General features: G+C 45.3%; 2 protein-coding genes across 2 annotated transcripts in view; both read left to right on the top strand.

Annotated features, from left to right (window-relative positions):
* Positions 1 to 263: 263 nt before the first annotated feature.
* mpz (myelin protein zero) lies at positions 264 to 12,560 on the top strand. Its single transcript, XM_040144283.1, is given in 10 exon segments — positions 264 to 282; positions 285 to 384; positions 386 to 438; positions 441 to 482; positions 485 to 556; positions 2,130 to 2,296; positions 6,261 to 6,474; positions 7,346 to 7,475; positions 7,954 to 7,996; positions 12,419 to 12,560. Coding segments are annotated over 10 exon segments (924 nt in total). The 3' UTR covers positions 12,503 to 12,560.
* Positions 12,561 to 19,562: 7,002 nt separating this feature from the next.
* atp1a2a (ATPase Na+/K+ transporting subunit alpha 2a) overlaps positions 19,563 to 21,764 on the top strand; it is a 34,310-nt gene continuing 32,108 nt past the window's right edge. Inside the window, exons 1-2 of the mRNA XM_040143245.1 lie at positions 19,563 to 19,574; positions 20,498 to 20,572. Of these exons, the coding sequence (XP_039999179.1) occupies positions 19,563 to 19,574; positions 20,498 to 20,572 (87 nt within the window). The remainder of the gene's footprint in view (positions 19,575 to 20,497; positions 20,573 to 21,764) is intronic.

Genomic DNA, 21,764 nt, shown 5'->3' with positions numbered 1-21,764 from the left:
ATCGCACCACGGTGAGTGTGTACTTGAACACATTACATTCATCATGCTTTAATGCTGCGCCGGGTTTGCAAATTCGCCCCAAGTTGCCCATTGTTTACCCAATTAATTTACCAGGTACTGTACAGCGCAGGTGCCTCTTACGTGCGTTTTTCCTCCACTTAGGAACATAATGTGTGTAATTTGTTTCGATGAGGGATGAAATTGAGAGAAATGGCAGGAAGGGTGGAGGTGAAGGGATGGCGGGGTGTGTTTGGAGAGGAGGAATGGGCCGGGCCGGGCCTGGGTGAGGGGTGTGGTTGGGTATAAACGAGGGGACAGTGGGTTTTCTGTTGTTTTCCTGTTTTGAAGCCCTCCGTCCTGGCAACCTTGCACCCCTCCACTCTCCTTTTCTCTCTTTCTTTCCTTCTCCTCTTTCCACTCACACTCCCTCCAGAGTGGGAATCTTCCTAGACAGGCGTCTGTTGGGTCTGCGGCATCAGTCTTTTGGGAGCTCCGTGGAAGCCTGAAACCATGCTGACGTTTTTGGCGCTGGCGTCTGTCGTCCTCCTGGGAATAGGTAAAAAAAAAAAAAGAAATCTTTTTAACTTTGTTCAATTTTATTTTGATGATGTCCTGAAGAAGCCTGCATTGAATTTCATCTATTGCAAGTGAAGACCTAGAAATGATCTTTCCACTGGTGTGAGGTTAAAAGCTAACGTTGATGAAGAGGGCCTTTTCTGTTTTCCTCTTCAATGCTTACCTGAAATTTCAGGGGGTTGATGATGATAAAAAGGGTCAGTAGGCTTAGTAGTGAATTGACTGATCTGTCACTAAAATGCAACCTTTCCCTCCACACTGGATTAATGCTAAACTGAAGCATTAAAATTGATATCTTGGTCTTTGCTGTATTGATTTCATCCCAAAATGCCATTTGGGCACCTGTAGAGAATACAGTTTCTTTTCAGGTGCATTATGGTATGTGGCCCAGCACTGTCCATCTCAGTTCCTCTTATAAAGCAGGCTTCTCCAAGCTTGCAAAGTTAAAGGGCGCTAATATTATGACTTTTAAAACTGAAGGGCGGCAGAGTTTTTGCTCTCAAGCAGATGCAATGGCTTTTTCTATTCCTCTCCTGTCAGATATCTGCAGTTTTTGTCAGAATTTTAATTAAAAAATGTCAAGCGTGATTTCATTGACAAGTTTTGCAGGGGGTTGGCTGCACTAACGCTAATCGCTCAAGGAAGCTCGCAGTGATAGCTGTGAACTTTGCTCTCCGGGAGTTAAAAGAGGCAACAAAGAAGAGGGAAAAAAGCCCGAGAACGCTTAGGGCACGTAGCTGAGAATACCGTCACTTGTAGTGACCCATTCACATGCTTCGAGTGAAACTGCACAGTGCAAATATGATGTTGTGGTTAATGTTAAAGTGGCAGGCGTGCGCAGCTCCCAGCGGATTCGGTGGGTTGTTTGAGATGCTTGGTGCATTTTCTAGGGAAGTAAAATATGGATTTTGAAGCCAACACCAAATTAACATTGATCATTAAATATTATTCAAGCATAAACAGTGCTCATAATTAAGCCAACTTAATCCATATTAATGGAGAAAATGATGTTCCCCTTTGACTTCTAGAGACTAGCACCAATGTTCCAGTAATCATCCAAATATTTACTGAGTACATGTGTGAATCAATGGTGGATCTGACACCAGCAAATGTGCAGTTTAATGTGTGTCTGGGTGCATATCAAAGTATTTGGGATTTATTTTATGGAGTTCAAGAAGAAAACTAATGAATGGTGATGTGGGCACTGCCTTTTATGTCTCGTGATTACAGTAGGCACTGACAAATATTCAGGAACGTAGTGATTTAAGGAAAAATGCAAGTCACTGCATGTATTCACATCAAAAGTGAATTATTCTTTTTATGTATACTCGTGTATAACACTGTGCATGGCCTCGCAACCTTGTTCTCTTACAAAAAAAAAACCCACCATTAACATGTTCCAATTCTGCTCATTTTCTACAGTAGAAGGTTGTAAATTTATTCTTTACACCAAAATCCTGTTGGACTCCTGGATTTTTTCAAATTTTTTTATTCCTGTCAGTTGGGATGGATGGTTGTGATTTAACTACATCCACTTGATTTGTGTCTCCCAGTGCCTGAGCAGTCCCAGGCCATAGTGATTTACACCGGCTGGGAGCGCCACGCCCTGGTGGGTTCCGACATCCGACTGTCCTGCTCATTCTTCTCCTGGCGCTGGACCTCGGAGGACGTCACCTTTTCCTGGACATACAGGCCTGATGGCTCACGGGACAGCATTTCTGTAATATACACACTCACACACACACACACACTACACAAGGTTAAAGGCTATGTTACGACAGGTATACTAGCATCTGAGCATGCCATCACAGTGTAAAGAAAATATGCTGTGGTGTCGAACTTCCAGATAGTTGGCTGTCGCAATCCCGCAACCTGTGAAGAAATCAGTGAATCTCTGTAAAAATTCAAAATTTGTTTCAACCACATTAAAGCTCAACTTGTTTCAATTGTTTCGGAACAAACTTGATGCTAGCTCTACAAAAAAGGTTTAGTACCTTTGAGCTCCATTGTTTTGGTTTCACAGCCCGCAACTTTGCCGTTGTGATTCACTCTCATCGACCTCATCAGCGCGGTTTTCAGCCACAAGAGACAGCTGTTTTGGTGGAGAAGCTCTGATAAACCCGCCGTCCACAATCAGTTCAGCACTAAATGTCAGACAGAGAAAGTTAATGACTAGCCGGTGAACACAGCGAAGCATTTAGCATAAATCATTACAGCGGAGGAGCATCCCCTGCCCTCTTCTCCTTAAATGGAGTTCTGATGTTGTGTGCGCCAACTTGAAGCTGATCGCATTCAAGAGGCCACAAATAAATATTCAAGAAAGAAACACAAAAACGCCCTTTGCAGCAACAGAAATGTAGACTCGCCAACAACAGCTTTGTTTGTTGGCAAAAGACTTTTTTGTTTTCACTGTCTCCGCCCCTAACAGGCACAAAGACGAGCAATAATTTCGTCGTGAGAGGGAGTGGTGTGCTGACGTCACACGGCCTGATTCTTCAAACTACGGCAGTTTTTGGGATCATTTGCTGACTTGGTTTGTCGGGAATTCGAACACGGCTGATCATTTTTGCTACAGTAGAAGGTTGTAAATTTATTCTTTACACCAAAATCCTGTTGAACTCCTGGATTTTTTCAAATTTTTTTATTCCTGTCAGTTGGGATGGATGGTTGTGATTTAACTACATCCACTTGATTTGTGTCTCCCAGTGCCTGAGCAGTCCCAGGCCATAGTGATTTACACCGGCTGGGAGCGCCACGCCCTGGTGGGTTCCGACATCCGACTGTCCTGCTCATTCTTCTCCTGGCGCTGGACCTCGGAGGACGTCACCTTTTCCTGGACATACAGGCCTGATGGCTCACGGGACAGCATTTCTGTAATATACACACTCACACACACACACACACTACACAAGGTTAAAGGCTATGTTACGACAGGTATACTAGCATCTGAGCATGCCATCACAGTGTAAAGAAAATATGCTGTGGTGTCGAACTTCCAGATAGTTGGCTGTCGCAATCCCGCAACCTGTGAAGAAATCAGTGAATCTCTGTAAAAATTCAAAATTTGTTTCAACCACATTAAAGCTGAACTTGTTTCAATTGTTTCGGAACAAACGTGATGCTAGCTCTACATAAAAGGTTTAGTACCTTTGAGCTCCATTGTTTTGGTTTCACAGCCATAACTTTGCCGTTGTGATTCGCTCTCATCGACCTCATCAGCACGGTTTTCAGCCACAAGAGACAGCTGTTTTGGTGGAGAAGCTCTGATAAACCCGCCGTCCACAATCAGTTCAGCACCAAATGTCAGACAGAGAAAGTTAAGGACTAGCCGGTGAACACAGCGAAGCATTTAGCATAAATCATTACAGCGGAGGAGCATCCCCTGCCCTCTTCTCCTTAAATGGAGTTCTGATGTTGTGTGCGCCAACTTGAAGCTGATCGCATTCAAGAGGCCACAAATAAATATTCAAGAAAGAAACACAAAAACGCCCTTTGCAGCAACAGAAATGTAGACTCGCCAACAACAGCTTTGTTTGTTGGCAAAAGACTTTTTTGTTTTCACTGTCTCCGCCCCTAACAGGCACAAAGACAAGCAATAATTTCGTCGTGAGAGAGGGTGGTGTGCTGACGTCACGGCCTGATTCTTCAAACTACGGCAGTTTTTGGGATCATTTGCTGACTTGGTTTGTCGGGAATTCGAACACGGCTGATCATTTTTGCTACAGGGCCGACGAATTCAGAGGGTTTTTAGTAATTGTAGAGCACTTTAAGCAAACAGGATATTTGCAGATCATCGAACAGGAAAGCGTTTCTGACAGATGCAGGCCAGTGTACTATACAAAATGTCCTCGCACACTCAGACAGTAATTTATTCCAGCACACAAGTGCAGTTTGCATGTATTAACTTACTGTGGGAAACAACAAGCGCACAGAAACTTTCTCCCCTAATCTTCTCATTCCTCTTGCTGCCTCCTGCTCTTTAATTTCACTCTCCCTGCCCTTATCGTCCTGCCATCTCTCTAATCTCTCTATCTCCCCATCCTGACTGCGCCTCCCTCTGTCCACCTCCCTTAATCTCCTCTTCCCCAGCCCTGCCTTCTTTGTCCCTTCCCTCCTCTCTCATTATCTCCTCCCCTCACCTCCTTCGCCTTCATCCATCTCCCGCAGTGCCCTCACTTTGAAACTAGATTTTGCCCCCCCCTCCCCACTTATCTTCTGTCGCTCATTTCTTCACCCGCCTGGACAGATTTACGGTTTCATACGTCTATCTGTTTTCGTGTTGCATTTGTCCTTTTAAAATGTCGCATTTGATTTCTGACATGTTCATAGCATATGAAAGGTTGTGTGTAATTCATGGAAGCTGCTTATGTGTCTCACGAGCCTTAAATCTTCCATTAGAGAACTACTGAAAGCAACAATTTCAGCAAAATTTGACCTTGACCTTGTGGGAGTCTATGTCGTCAGCACTTACCCCTCCTTATCCCAGTTGTAACCCTCTGCCCATTTAGGCTTTGCCCCCAAATCAATTGCCATCGCTTTAAAAAAATCAATTCTTCGACCTCTGGATTTAATTAGTGACGACAATTTCCCATTTTAGAAGTCATTTTGGTAGTGCGGGTACGATTACTGGGTTTCGGTATCATACCAAAACCATTCTTTTTTTAAGTATCTCTCTTTTCAAAATACAATGGTAAACCTCCTCTTCTACAAAACTCTTATTTTCCATGAAAAGAAAAGGCCAAAGTTTTAAGTTATTACAACATAATCTTATTATGTCTAAACACAAGCAGCTGTAATAGATCTTTACATAAAATAGGTTTTACATAAAGCTGCCCTAATCAGTATTTTATATTAACAGGGGATTGAATCACTATGTGTAATGTCGCTCTTAGGGATCAACCCACAGAGAATTGTCACATGACTCTGTAGTCAGAGCGCTAAAGAGCATTTTAGTATCTTTCAGCTCATTGTTTTGGTTTTCCGGCCCGCAACTTCACTGCTCTGGTTCACTCTCTGGGTCCTCATGGTGTTGTTTCAGCCCAAGGAGGGAGGTTTTTCACCGAAAAAAAACAACAAATCCACCGTACACTACCCTGCCCCACACCGAAAGACAGGCCGACACAGTTAGAGACTGGCTGGTGAACACAGTGGATCATTAAGCAGCCAAAAGGCCGCACATCTTCCCCCAGGAATTGTTGGAGCACAAAATAAGAGTTTAACAACGTGAATGTTGGACTTGCGTTTGCCGGGTGGGCAGAAACGCAGCTCGGAATGATGCTAACGCCGTCCTGCATCTGTTTCTAAATAAGCAACTGTGTGCTAACACGTTCACCATGTCAGCTTTATGGGGTGTTTACAGCTTCCGCTGCCCCAGAGTAGTCGAAAAACATCAGTTACTGTAAGTTTAAATCGGGAATGATCTATCAGAACAAGTAGAACAAGTAAGCAAGACCATGGATTTGATTTCAACCTTCAGTACTTAACAGTTTTCAATACTCAGTGGTGAAGACTTTGGTTGCTACTAAAACAGTATTAAAATTCAATACCCTTGTCAGTTCAGCTTGTTGACCACCACAGGAAGAGGTAATCTATGAACTATAAAGAACAACTCTTGAGAGTAAGTACATGTCATTATGGTAACACCCCGTACATCAACAGCACAATGTCTCCTCTGTCTTTTACAGATCTTCCACTACACCGGTGGTGCCGCCTACGTGGACAACAAGGGCCCCTTCAGGGACAGGCTGGAGTTTGTGGGGAACCCCGGCCGCCGCGACGGCTCCATCCTGCTCAAGAACCTGGACTTCAGCGACAACGGCACTTTCACCTGCGACGCCAAGAACCCCCCTGACATAGTGGGCCGGCCCTCCAGCGTTCGCCTGCTCGTCTTTGAGAAAGGTGATATGGGAGGGAGCACAGTGGGTCCTGTGGGGGTTCCTCAGTAAAATTCACTTGCCCAGTATGTAAAGTCTAATGCCGGCATGGTCTTACATCTGCGTCTGCTCATTAGCTTTCCACTGAGCCCATATGGCATATTTTAGTGAATGTTTTTCGTCAGAAGCCAACTGTTCTCAATTGTCGTTATAATCCTTCCAAACTCCGAAATTAATCTCAATTTGTGCTGTGCATCAGAGTAAAGCAAGTACTGTGTTCAGACCAGTTGTTGCACTGCCTCGTTTAAAATTCCTCGCACTTCCCGTTAAATGAAATCAATTACAATGTTATCTCTTTCTCTATTTGAGATTGCTATCGCTGCCTCCCTTTCACTCCCCCCCCACCTCCTCCTCCCAGTCGTCTCCTCTTTCCCCTTTTCCATCGTGTCCCGCTGTCTCATCCCATCCCCCACCTTCTCCCTCCATTACTCTGCCCCTACTTTCACCTTTATTCTACCTTATCTCTCCGTTTCTTCATCTCCTCGTCTGCCTGTACTGCACTTGAATCCTTCATCTCTCATTCAGCCTTTATTTTACCTTTGCTTTTGCTTTTCTATATTCTACTTTCATCCCTCATTCCCTTTTCTTCCAGCTTTGTTCCTCCACTTCCTCCCCTCATCCATTTCCTCGCTCCTATGGCAACACTTTTCTTCTCTATCCCCTTTCCTGTTTCTTTCATCATACCTTTCTTTTTTCTTCCGAGCACTCCCAGCCTCTGCCTCTCACGTGCTTTCCACCTCTTCATACTTTTTATCCTCAAATTTCGCCGCATTGTCCTCCTCTGCTCTGCCTTCAAACACTCACCCTCTCGTCCTCTTCCTCTCCTCTGTCCACAGTGCCCATCCAGGCCGGCGTGATCACAGGGGCCATCATCGGGGTGGTGCTGGGCCTGCTGGTGCTCATCGTGGTCATCTACTACTTGATGAGGTTCCTGGTGGCGCGCCGCGTCTTCAGCCTCAGTGTCAGGTCAGTGCCCGGCCTGTGGCCGGCGGCGCTCTCCCAGTCGTGTCTGTGCCAGGGACTGGAGCTGAGGCCAGAGCCCATTCCTGGCATCGACAGCTGCGTGGCTAAGCTGGCATAGCTGTGGTGCCACGATTTGATTTGGTCAGGTGTGCGAGGTTTAAGTTCGAAATAATTAAGCTGGAAAGAGACACATAATGATCTCTCATCTAGATTTAATCTAAAAACCTTACTGCGTAGGTCCAGAGCGAGATGATTAAAAGTGGTGAGGCGTAGGTGTCTGATCATGAAGATGATGGATCCATCATCTTGCTTATACCTCTCCAATCTTAACACATCTCGCGCCAGGGGGCTGTTTGAGACAGCGCCGGTAGATTAAGTCGATGTTCTCTTCATGATGACTGCCAGGCAGTGCTGCCCTGTGACCACTGGAGGGAGAGGCGCATTCGACATTCTGACATTGTCTTTCTTTTGTCCCCTCCAGCAAACATGGCAAGAAAAAGAAAGAGGGATCACAGCAGAGACAGGCAAGTTCCCTCCACTCCTTCCTACACGTCCCCTCTCCCTCCTCCCCCTCCTCCTGCTCCCCTTCGTCTGCCTGCTCTCCTCATACACTCCATCACATGTACACATGCAAGTGCAACAGCTTTGCTTGCTGTCACATGCAGGCGCTACATAGTAAAATGACGTCCTTATGAAGAGATTACAGTAGCATTCAGGGTTTGACTCTTTGTGAGGCACAGGAAATGTGGTGTCAGAAGGGATATTCATCTATTTGGTTGCAGCACAATAGCACAAATCCAACATGACAGCGTATAACGGCACAGTTTCATAGTCGCGTCACCCCGATGCCAGTCCAAGCGGCGCCAATATGTCGGCGCACTCCTCCTCACAGCGACATATCAACAGCAAAATAACACGTCATTCAAACTCTGCCCGGCAAACGCTAATAACAGTATTCAGGCTGTTAAAATTCTAGTGCCGTGTCAGCGTTTGAGGTGCTTTAAAGCCCTACTGTTCCTTCTCTCTATTCCTCTCGCCTCACCCCTCCTTCGGCTCCCTCAGGGGGGGCAAAACAGAACGGTACTAGTAAACAGCCACAGGGCAAAAATCAAACCAGCGACTGTGAAATGGCCGAGGCCAGGTCATGGCGCTAATGCTATTGCTCTATTGAATGGGCCTGTGATTTGCTCGCAGTGGGGAAATGGATGGGAACCGCTGATTTCGCTCACTGGGAGTCAAATGAAAATCACTGGGCCTATTATGGTCTGGGCTGTTATCAGAGGTTTTACGCTGCTGCACGCCACAGATTTGGGGTATTTTTTTCTGCTTCTGTTCCTCACGGGAGTGTGATAGCCTCAAGTGGTGGATTAATCAGACATTTTGGTGGCTTGTATTCTTTTGTGACTACAAGGCACCAGGGCAAGTTCTGTTTGATTACTCTGTGGTAATGTGGGGGCTGGATAGTTGCGGGGGTTTTTTTTTTTTTGTAATCGACTGTACGCCTTGCATGCTGATAATGAAAAGAGGGAAGTCAAGGGATTCCAGTTCAAGGCATTTTCCCGAATCAGAATTCAGCTTTGAAATGAGAAACGCACAAAGATATCCAGGGCTGGAGATCAAAGGTGTTGCTGTGACAGCAAATCATTTAGCCGCAGGTATACGCTAGTGTAAAGACGACTAAGGGGAAGAGGCCGGCTTCTGCCGGCGGTTTGGACTGCGGCACCTCGGCCCCTGTGGGTCCAACCTAGGGGGCGACACCAGCGAGGGCCAATCCCCTTCCTCCTACCTCAAAGCATTGCACTCTCTCTCGTCTCCCCGGAGCCCCGCTTCCTCCCTCTGTCTTCTTCTTTCCTTTCTATTGTGGTGTGATTGTCAGGTTACTCTTGAGTTGCAGTCGGTGTTCTCAAGTGCCTACGGCGGGTGACAGTGCATATATGAATAAATAACTTGCCGCCAAAAGGACACTGAAAGATTTGACAACGTTGTCATTTACAGTTACTCTCCTGCAAGTCTCGGCTTGGAAGAAAACACAGCAAAAACAGCTATTCCATACAGCTGGCACTCTCTGGTTTTGTATTTTTATTTATTATTTCCCTCAGAGCCGATTCCTCTCTTGTAGCTACGCCACACACGGAGAGCACCCATGGGATTTCATAATGCGCTCATAAATGGTTGTTTGATCAAATGGCCCTTATTGGGAGGCTCTGCTGACACGACACGATTTTGTATCAGCCTCACCATCTTCGTTGCTCTCCGTTTGCTTGGCTTGCACTGCGAATCTCCGAAAGGCTGTGGGTGGGTGAGGGAGGGAGGGAGGGAGGGAGGGGGTGAGACAGAGTGAGACAGAGAGACAAAGGACAGAGAGTGTGTGTGTGTGCGTGGTGTGTGTGTGGGAGTTGTGGGAGAGGAGTTTACCCTGCAGCCACACTCACTCAAAAAGCTCCGCACACACACTGTACTGGAATGATAATTGAGTGCTCTCGGTATCGATCTAAGCTCTCACGCATGCGCGCACGCACGCACGCACACACACACACACACACACACACACACACACACACACACACACACACACACAGGCACATACATATGCACAAACCACCCAGTCTTCTTTCCATCCCCACATTGGCCCCCCTTGATTTCACTTCACTTCACTTCACTCCCTCCCTCACTCTCTCATTCACATTCCTTTTATCCGGTCCCCTGTCTCCCTCTCTCCAGTCGCATCTTCCTCCTCCTCCTCCTCCTCCTCCTCCTCTCCTTCCCCACCTCCCGCCTTTGACTTCCTCGCTGACCATGAGAAGCATCTATCTGTCTGTAACTCCCCCTCCCCTCTCCCCTTCTTGCTCCCTCTCTCGCTCTGCTGTTCCTCCCACACCCCTCACCCCTCCTCCCCAACACCACCACCACCATCGCCTCACTCCCTTTCCAGCTTCTCTCCTCTCCCTCTTCAGGTCTACTGGGTTCTGATCAGCTTTGGTTCTGGACAGAAAATCACTACCTCTCACTCTTCATCTGCCTCTCAATCTCTCCCTCCTCACCTGTCACCGTCTCTTTTTAGTATGCAGCAGGGGACACAGCCACTTACCAACCTATCCACCTCCCCACCAATCTTTCCCATTTTGCCACTGTATCCACATCTCCTTTGAAGTGTGTGCAGCTCCTGTAACAAGGGTGGTTCTGCATTCTGCCCGAGCAGGCTGGAGTGTGTGTTTACAAAGCAGCCCCGTCATTAGCGTGGGAGCTCCGTAATGCATTCCAGCACAAACTGAGCCTACCATGGGATGCATAACGGTAAACAATACAATGATATATGTGAGAATGTTAGCATGATCGAAGTTAATGACAGCGGATGGGCTGTGCAGCGGCCCCGTCGAGCGGGATGTTCGCCGTAACATACGCCTCAATTGCTGTCTGATCAGAGTGTGTGCTGCTTCTGCACAGTGCATAATTAAAGATGATACATTTTTTCCAATGCAATCAGTGGGGTATTATTAGTCAAAGCTTCAGCGAGTAGGAGCAGCCTCTGGTGTGCTTTCCACCGTTGACTAACCTGATGTGTTAGAGCACAAGTATTTCAGTCTCCAGTCCTCAGATCCAGCATGCTTCCCGTTCACTGTCTGTCTGTCCTTGGTAACACTTTACAACAGTGTACTGGCCTGTAGTTCAGCCTGTGGAAGTGTATTTTAAATACACTCTGTTGTGAAAACCATTACATATGAGCGAACTTTCATTAAGCTCCGTCAGAGCATTATCTAGCACTTGTGATACTTTTCAATAGGTTAACTCACAGGTTAATGCACTGGAATACAGCTATTGTAAAGTTAAGTGTTGCCTTGACCTCATCTCTACTCTGTCCAGTCCTTCCTGATGGATTTGTTGTGCTCAAATGAAACCTCACTTTACTTCCTTTTCCCTGTTCCTCCTCTTCCTTTTATAGATTTCGTCTTAGAGATGTTTTTAGATATTGCACAGACAATATCCTGAATGAGTGGGAGTGAATGGATGAATTATATAAATGCTAGTTGGAAAAACATTTGAAGCTGCTGTTGGCCCTTCTTAAAAAAAAAAATGAAATAAAATAAAATAAAATACCTGTCAAGCAGGTCTGTCCCTGACCACAGCCACAGCATAAAAACAAATCATTTATTCTCCTGCACACTTGAAAATCAAAAAGGCTAGATTCAAGCAATTCAAATTTGGTTATGGGTTTTATGTGTGGTAACCATAACCATTGTTTGAACAGTATTTAAATGTTTGGTAGTGTAGCATATCCTGACTACAACCAGAAATATAGTCACTGAAAATGTATCATAGATTTCTCGATATAATTTAGGCGTTTTTATAAACGTCATGCTTAGCGAGGTATTTTCTACCTTGACACGAAAAACATGGTCAAATCTAAGACGTCGGATATCATCCAAAAATATCTGCCGTTCAGACCAGTACCGGCCGGTTCCCGATTAAAATCCAGTCTGTTATAAAGTAAGTGTGTGTGTGTGTGTATGAGTGTGTGGTATTGATCAATTGTCACGCAGTTGTCACAGGTGTATGGAGCCTGCCTGCCACTGTGTCCCATCCTAACGCATGGTTACCTGTTTTGTCACCCCCTTACAGCTCTGGACACCGCCCCCTCTCACTTGCTACCCCCTCCCTTAAAAGGACTGTCTCTTTACCTCCTCACCCCTCTCTGTCTCTCCGTATGTCTTTATCTCTTCTGCTCCTCCTAAATGTGTTTTTCTCTCCTCTTCACACAGCTCCAGCTGTCTTGCGACCCCCATCTCTCATCCTCTCACCCCTAACGCACCCATCTCACCCCTCCTTCCCTACCTCCTTGCCCCCTCTCTCTCTCTCTCTCTCTTTCTATCTCCCTCACGCTCCTTTCCTCCTGAAGTGACTCTCCTCCCCTGTTCTCCACCCGACCCCCTCTCCCTCCTCCCCCACAGGGCCCCGTGCCTCCCGCTGAACCCTCCAAGGTGAAGGCGGCTGCCTCGGAAAAGAAGAAGGAGTCACGCAAGGATAAGAAATAGGATACGGGGAGGGGCTGGGGCGGGCTTGCCAGCCGGCTGCTCCAGCCCGTGCGCCAGGCGATGGCGAAGGCCCAGCCCAATCAGCAGCAGCGATCCATAGTCAGAAAGACAGAGAGGGTAGGGGGAGGAGGGGAGGAGGGCTCAGGCCGGGTGCTGATGACCATCGAGCTGGAGCTGACCCGCAAAAATGGGGAGGAGGGGCCCAGCGGCGAGGGAGCGATGGGGCGGTCCAAAGCGCTTGGCCTTCTATCCCGCCTCGCCAATCAGCTCACCTTCAAGTAAAAGACCAATAAGGAGGCAGGGGAGGCCAAGGGGGCGGGGAAGCTATTGGGGATAAGACAGTGGGAAGCTTACTGGGGAGACAACAGGAGAGTGAAACCACAGACCTACTTTACACCCACCACAATGCCAACCTGAGTCCCTGAATAAATGAGTCAAATCATATCTGCTCTTGTCGCAGGCTGACGACTGTAGATGCAGCAGCTATATGGGCCGAGATCTGAGATGTCGTGATAATCTCTTACACCAGCTGGCACCCCAAGTACTTTTGTTAGGTCACAAGATATGAAACCCTAAGATGGCTGGGTTTGATAACAAAGTCTAAAAAGTGGCTCCCCAGGTTTTGCCTTTCTGGTTCCTTTCATTGTGATCCTATCCGCCGAACACGCTTTCTCCAAGTGCGTCCGATACGCATCACGAATCCCCAGCTGCAGGGACAAGCCAATTTGCTTTCTTTATGAAGGCGACGTGTCAAACTCTAACTTTCTCCCATCGCGCTGATCTTCTTTCCTTTTCTTCTCCTATCCCATTCTTCCTCTTTCACTGTGAATTTCCTGACTTTCTTGTTAATTCAAATTACAAAAGTGATTTATATGCTAACTGCTCTATCCTGTTTCCCTTCCTCTCTCACGTCCCTTCCCTCTTTTCTTCCTTTTCTTTCTCCTATAGATAAAGGTCTGACTTCTCCATGACTGCCTCCACTCCTCTAGTCTGCTCCCTCCTTTTCTGCCCTGCCTGATGCAACCCCCATTATTTCCCATTATTTCTACTCTTTCAAGACAGCACTGGCTGTAAGAACCGTCCTACAATATCGGTGGCAACGGTGTCAAATAATTTTTACAACGCCTCATCAGAGACCCTGTATACGCTCATTGGGCAAACTGTCAAACTGTTTAAGGCCTAACTACGCACATAACTTCCTTAAGAGGAACCCCAAAAGACATCCGTCTGTATTTAGAGTCTCCTGAATCTTCCCCCCTCAATGTTTACGACTCAGTCACACGCACTGAGTGGAGCTGCGAGTGCACTCTGGACTTCAGATAGAGAAAAAGAGCGAGGGAGAGGAGAGCGATAGTGGGAGAGAAATATGATTCCTGCTCTCAGCCGGTGTAGATAGAGGTTCAAGCCCTCAAGCTCAGGGTGATTCAATCCTCTCACATTTGAGCTAATGGAGGTTGTCGCCGTGTCCCTGCCCTGGCTAAAGGGGGCCTATTTCTGGCCCTATAAGAGCGCACGGGCTTACTGTAACAGCTGCACATTTTTCAGCCAACGGGAGGGGGAGGTGTGTAGGGGGGGGAGGGTGGAAGAGGCGACCAGGGCGGGCGGTGGGGGGCGCCTGCTGCGCTTGTGTGTGCCTGAGTGCATGAGGCTGTCTGCTGTTGACTCGATGGCCGGCGACTGACAACGTGGAATGACGTCACGGCCCCCGAGGGCTGGCGGATGCTCTCAGGAGTCTGACAAAAGGGCTTACCAGGAAGAAATGTAGCTTCTGTGCTCTCAGTTATTTTAGGTCCAGTTAATCTGCACGCACGTTAAACTCCTCGCCAGCCTAGGGCTAATTATTTTTGCGTGTGCTGGTAAGCAGGTATCTCTCTCTACATCTCCGTCCCTGCCTCCTCTGCAGTCTTCCCTCTTCAGTTATTCACTCTTCATCTCGGCTTCCATCTTGGGATTCATCTCCTCCCACCAAACCAGAGTTTCTTTCTCTCTGTCCTTACGTCTTTGGCTTCCTTTATCTCTTCTTCTCCTGATCGTCTTGTGACTCTGCACTGCATTATTCCCCAACAGAAAAGGCCTAAACAAAATCCACTCCACTCTTTAAAGCCTCTCCTTATCTGACTGACAGGCCTACTGCTAAATGCTGCACTCTTCTCTCCTCTCTTCTGTCCTTCCTCCTCCTCCATGCCTTCCGTATTCTCTTTTTCAAACTCCGTAGTGGACATCTCTTTCCCCTCCCTCCGTCTTGCCCAGTGATCGACGAACGCCCTCTCACTTGCCCTTCAAAATGCCTCCTCCCCCAAAGGCATGTCCCCTGCCAGCCCTCCTTCCGCCGACCCCTTACTGTCTTATTTCTGCTGATTCAAATGCCAAAATGGTCTCCTCTGCCCTCAACTGGCAAAGGAAGGAAACACATGGCCAGAAATCCGCCTTTAGTTCTCGCTGAAGACAGAAACTTATAATCTAGCTATCTCTTCTCCGGTCGCAAATACGACGTGTGTTTTATGTATATGTGTGTCTATTTAAAGAGTGTTAAAAAGAGATATGTTATAAAGCAAAAAAATAAACAACAGTATGTCACCCTAAGTAAAGCAAGTAATGTTTTCTGAGACGTTTTTTTTACATGTGTACATGAAAACACATGGAGAACATGTTTATCGAGGCAGGGATGAAATGTAATAGTATTTGATGGAATATGCCATTATATTTCTGACCTTGCGTGTTATGGATGGTACTGTGTGGCTGCACGTTTTATTTCCGAGGCAAAGGGAAATTGCGGTTGTCGTGCGATGTTAGAGAGAAGATGAAGGGGGGGTTGATAAGGGTTCGGTTAGCCTGGAATTCAGCGCACTGTGGCTGGGGAGAAAAAAAAGGGGAGGACGGTGGTTGCTGTGGGAGGAAGCTTTGGTGGAAGAGACTTATCTGGTGTGTTAAGCCAAGCCAAAAATCCATACGTAGTCACTACAGATAGAGCCTGCTCTTCCCCTATAGCTTTCTTTTAAAGGTGCTCCTTCCCCAACCCTGAGCCAAAGATGGATTGCGATCTGCGTGCTTGATATGCAGGGTGGATAGTGTGGACTTGAATGTTCCTTTAAAATTCATAACAGGAATGGAGGTGCTAAAACCCACATCTTTATAACTGGAGATCTTTTCACTAGTCGCTGTTTAACTATCCAGTCAAATGGATTAGTTCGAATGTTTTCTTCTTTTTCAGCAAAGCCACACAGACACCTGACATAAGACAGCATTAAAATGCTTTTTAAAAATGTTTCGTCTGTATGTATCATGAACTGTATTAGTCATAGTTGCAAAATAACATTTCTTCATTTGAAATGACTGGAGCTTCTTACATTTTTTTTTTTACATTTACTTTAATGCTTTTTTGTAATTCCAGAGCACTAACAACATTTGATGACTCTGTATAATATGTTGTAAAAAGAACATAAATAAAACCTAAAGCCCCAAGCACAGCTGTTATCAACAGGAGACAAAGAAACCCAGCTGAAAATATCTGCAGCTTTCTTTCTTTCTTTCTGTTCCAAGTCCCAACCATTGCTGTCACGTCTCAGCAATGACTTACTTTCGTGAACATTTCAAAAGGAAAAATTCCTTCTAAAGTGAGATATCCACCATTTGAAATATCTGAGTGCTCCGATGGCTCGCATGAAAGTAAAACTCATTATGGAATATCCATCCATTAGCTATACAACTTACCCTTTTGAAGGTCGGGGGGGATGGGCCGGAGCCAATCCCAGCTGACATTGGGCAAGAGGCGGGGTACCCCCTTCAAAGGTCGCCAGTCTATTGGTCTATGGAATAGCATTAGTCTTATTAACTATGTGAAGACGTTTGCATACACAATAAGAACATTTTAGAGGATGTAATCTGGAGACTTAAAATGCTGAACAATGACCACCGGGTGTTTTTTCCTTTTAAACACAAAAGGAATTTGGTTTGGAATTAAATTTGGAAACTCCTCTGCTCCAAGATGGCATCTGAGAAGTGAAATGGTTTCGCCTCATCATGCCCCTTACCTACCTACCTACCAAAAAGTAATGATGAGGAACTGAAAATAAAGCTGCAGTACGTGAATGACTGGCTGACGGGATGATGGCATGCATTGCTGCTTGCTCACTATTTTGTAGACAACCAGATATACAAAAAAGTTAAATTTGTGGTTTTAGATTAGATAGTTACTATATCTTGACAATTAGCTGGGTGCAGTGACTCCCCAGAATCTTGTGGCTGCCAAATCCTTTTTACATTTCTTCAGGTGTACAAATTTTAAAAAATCAGGTAATTGTCAATTTATGATCCTTAGAGGCGCTGGAAGGCATTTTTTTTTAAAACAAGTGAAGATTCAGGACAAAGCCAGGGGAGTTGTTTCCTTCATCTTCCAGTCTTTTACGCTAAACTAGGCTAAGATCATTTCCTCCTGGCATAATGCTAATAATAATTCATGTCATATCAGAGTTACATATCGTAATCACCACTTTGTCACTTGTAAATAGCCTTCACTTCAACATAATCTCTGCCAAGGATGCTATGTTTTCTCCCCGTGTCGGTTTATTTGTCGGCAGGAGTACCCAAAAAGTACTGAACAGAATTGCACCAAACTTGATGGAGAGATGGGGCCTGGCCAAGGGAAGAACCCATTAAATTTTGGGGCAGATCCACATCATTTACTATGAATTTGAATTTTTATTTCTCTTAATTCTGGTGTATGTTGTTTGACACTGGCCTTGGCGGAGGTATGCGCTCTACTGAGTGCCATTCTAGTTTTCTTATTTGTCAGGAGTATTACAAAAAAAGTGCTGAACCGATTTGCACTGAATTTGGTGGAGGCGTGGGCCAGGGAAGGACCCATTACATCTTGGTGCAGATCCAGGAATTCTTTATCACTCTCCTTAACAATGCAAGACAGGGCATTTTTCGACATTTTCGTCAATATTTGGCCTTGGCATTGACTGCCATTGTAGTTATGACTGAGAGAGTTTTTTGTTTTCTTTTCTTTTGAAAGCTCCAATATATCTGTCTTGGTGCTAAAAGGTTATGGAAGTACCATCAAAGTCCACTATTAAAAGAAAAGCAACTGAACAAGCACAGTATTTGTAACCCTCACACTTCCAACTCTACAATAAAACAACCGTCACTCAACATCACTAAAATTTATTGAAATTTCACACCTGTATAGTTGCCAATAATGTTTGCTTGCTAAGTAATATAAAATTCTTTGAAGAGATAAAGCTGAACGTAGCTTTCCCATCATGACCTTCCCTCCAACATGATGTGAATGAGGCATCAACTCTTACTGTAAAATTAAAGACACGAGTGGTATCGATAGTCTTCTGTAACTAACTGTAGGCGACTGCAGCAAATAGGCGTATTTCCCCAAGTGTTTAACTATTCCTTCGAGTTATCCTGTTGCTAAGGTTTTGTTTGTACAAAAAGGAGAGGACTCCAGGTTCGGTCCATTTGTTGCTTTCAGACCTTTTCGAATTACGAATATGTAACAGTAAGGTTTGCTGAACAGCGGCCACTGTGGCCACAAGTGGGACTTGCGAGATAAAGACACCGCATTTCCCTCCGTTTTCTTACATGATAAGTCAGTTGATTGTTTTCATTTTATATTATAAAAATATCTAAATCTGTGTTGAAATGCATTGTAGCAATAGCGCAAGTATAGTCATGAAGTCTGTAAACTTACACAATGTCGAGAGTTTTCTAAAATTAGCCAACATTAGCCACCATAAGCTACTTAAGCTACATAAGGCTGTAGCAAAACCCCTGAGTGTATTGAATCTAGCAAGGGCGTGTTTTATTGCTTACAGTTATGAATTTGACTTTCGAAAGAAGAATTAACACAATGCGCCACTTAAAAAAATCTCCATTTAAGTTAGAAACGAGTGTTAGCCAAATAATAGTAGCTTTCTCTTTCTGTTGCCTGTTGGTCCACTGGGATTTAAAATGACCTGTTTGATTATTTTTCTGGCTTATGCTACAGCTAAAATTTGAATCTCTACATTTATGTCTGGGCAATAGGACACTTTAATAAGAAGCTTTATTATGTTTATAGTGCCAGACTCTAGTGGTAAGGACAACAAAACATGCAAGCAAAAAAACAAACAAAAACAAACCCTTTAGTAGGCACACTACAGGGGCTCATACCAATACTGAAGTATAGAGCCCATACAGTATTAGAGGCATTGCAATGTAGGAAGAGCCTAATCGTAAAATCAACTCTGAAAGTAACTGGAAACTGGTGAGAACACATTTGGTCCTTATCTGACACGGGATCATTCGCTGCATCTGTTGTGTGGGTGCAGTGGTGATGACCTGCCTTATGTTCTACATATGTTGGACTTTGAGCTAATTGCGGCGCTGTAGTGGCTATGAATCACTCTGAATTCAAGCTGAAGAGAATCGTTAAAAAAAAAAAAAAAAAATGTTAATAGTTCATCTTTGAAAATTAATTAATAAATGATTAAACAATTTAGCATAGGATTTATTTGCAGAACAGACCTGAGGATTCAATCTGTGCTCGGAATCCAAACAGCTGAACACCCTGCCTCATTTTCATTATAAATCTCGAGGGCCAGTAACGGTCCCCCATTATTACGTTTGTTATAAATGCTGTATGTTATGTAGAGCGCAAAGTTTCATTTGTTGTGTTGACAGCAGTGATTGATGGGCTGCTGTTCTCCATGGGACCTCGTGTGTGATGTGTTGGGAGTGGGGGATATATTGAGCAGGTGCAGGTACACACACTGAAACCCCCTCTCTGTGTTGATATATGTGTGTTGATATATGTGTGGTGGTGGTGCCTGGGTGCAGAGAAGCCCTGGGATAGGAGTGAAGTTTGGAGGGGGGGGTGTATGGCTCAGGTTACCCTGACAGGAGGGACCAACAAGAGGGGGGGGAGGTGGGATGTTTGGTGTGGGGGTGCCAGGCCCAAAAAAAGCCACCAGTGTCTTCCACACGTGGGGGCGGGAGGTCTCAGCTGTGACAGGGCCCCTGAGCGCTGTCCTTCACATTATAACCTGCCGTCGTCTGGACGTCCAGCATGGGCAGAGGGGTAAGTTTGCTTCAATTCTCAAAACAACTTAGAGGAACTGATCTTATTACCTCCATGGTTTTTTATTGTACCAAGACCCTGGCTTCCTGTCCTAACTGAGTGAAAGAACATGACTCAGTTTCCGTGTCCCTGCTGTAACTTATGTAGAGCATATGGCGTGGATGTGCATCATGGAAAACTACTGAGTTTTCTAAACGTGTCTGCAGGCCGCGATGTCCCGGAGCGTCGGAGTGCTGCTATGTTGTTTTTTTTTTCAAAGACAGTAACATCTTAGAATGATGGCTTTGCTTCTCAATAGGTTTTGTTCCCGGCTTGTTGTTTATTTGTGTAATTACGTAATTTTGTTTTTATTCCTTCTATCAGGCTGATTCCATTTACCTTTATGGAAGGACAGGCTGGTAATTGTCCTCGCACACAGCGGGGGGAAATTGCTATGCCAGACACATTTCAGGCACTCCAGCAGCTCTGTGCTCCCTCTTTGGCTCTTTTTGATTACATTTTCACTGTGTCACTCGCTCACTCTCCTCTCATTCTCTTTGTATAACCCTCCTTCACTGACATGCACACGTGCTGCTAAGAAGAGACTGACAGCAGCAGATGATTTCCATGATGCACCACTCTTCCAACTGTTTCTGACATAAACACTCTCTCGTACAAATGAGGAACTCGTACGATGAGAAAAAATATTTTCTCCTCCGTAGTCAGTGAATAGTTTGCCAATAGTGCCAGGAGATTGAAATGAACCAGCCCACACAAAGTCCATTGTGCTCACAATAATGCTTGTAATATGTGGCTATGAGAGAAAATGGCTAAGCACAACACGGTTACAAGCATGTTACTTTTCCCACATTTTTTTTCCGTGGGCGTTTCGGATGATAGCCCACGGGCCTGATGTATGGTAATCTCTCCCTTTCCCCCCCCAGTCTGGTGCAGAGAATGGAGGGAAGAGGAAGAAGAAGGACAGGGACTTGGATGAGCTGAAGAAGGAGGTGTCACTGGTAAGAAAAACAAGCTGTCACTGCTCCAACCCACACTCACTCTGCACAGTGATTGATTCCATCGCTGCTGCTCCCAAACTATCCCCAAATAGTGTTATGCCAAAGACACCACGTTACTTAACAAGGCCATAAATGAAAACAGTGGCCCGTAAACAAGATGGCAATCCAACCTGCTTAGTGTAGTGAGCTGCAGATGAGTTCTAAGCCAGCCTGTCCTCTCCTATCTGTTCTACCACCCTCTGGCTGCTCTTCTTTGTGCTCGGAAAGATACTGAATAATTTGTGGGCCACCAGCAGTGTAGTGCAGAGTTTTTTTGTCTTGTGCAGCGCTGTAGCTCTTTGAGGTGCTGTCAAAATCGCAGCCAAGCAATGCCCGTGAAAACTGGGGTAAGTTTTGCTGCTCGCGCTATCTCCGATAAAGCAGCTCTTGTCAGTTATCAAGTTCGCCTGTGACTGATTAAAGAGAAGAATTCCTAAGATACTGTCAACATTTTGGAGTAGTTTTGTGATTAAGTGATTGGTCTGCCCCATGAAATACTTCCTCATTTGGTGATTTCCTATGTTTTTTTCCCCAGAAATCCTTTAAACAACCACCAGACAGTGGTTGTGCAATATTGGGCGTAGAGGCATATCAACAAAGCTTAACGAACAAACTGTTTTGTGAACTCTGGGGCATGTCGTTGTTTTTGGCCAAATCAGCTGGTGAAACTGAAATTGGTGGATTTTCCCCTTCCCTCATCGAATGAAGGAAGTAGCCCTTCGTTCTGTGGGGCTGACACCATCATCATCAGTTTTGTGGTGTTTTAGCGCCAAACTCGCTCTTAAGATCTAAAAACACTATCTTTACGTGGCCTTCTACCAGTTATACACAGGATTGTCAATAAAAAATACACCACCGAACAACAAAATAAACCCCCCAAACAAAACATACAAGAAGAAAATCTTTTGAACAGTGTTAAAAGGGTTTTAGGGTGGATTTTTTTCTGTTTGCAACATCAAGCAAACAGTTTTAATGGGTCACTTTTTTACTACTGGAGAAGTAGATTTGCTCGCCTAGTTTCAGCACTAAATGGAGATGCAGGGGGAGTGGACATGACTCTTTGACCTCTTCGATCTGTCATGAGGAATGAATTGTATATTTAAAGTCCCGGAAATCCATCTTAGCTGGAGAGAATAAAGTGTTTTTGACTTAA

This window comes from Xiphias gladius, chromosome 14 (genome assembly GCF_016859285.1).
Source record: "Xiphias gladius isolate SHS-SW01 ecotype Sanya breed wild chromosome 14, ASM1685928v1, whole genome shotgun sequence".
NCBI lineage: Eukaryota > Metazoa > Chordata > Actinopteri > Istiophoriformes > Xiphiidae > Xiphias > Xiphias gladius.
The sequence above is the reverse complement of the archived record's forward strand: the minus strand, read 5'-3'. Positions and strand labels throughout refer to the sequence as shown.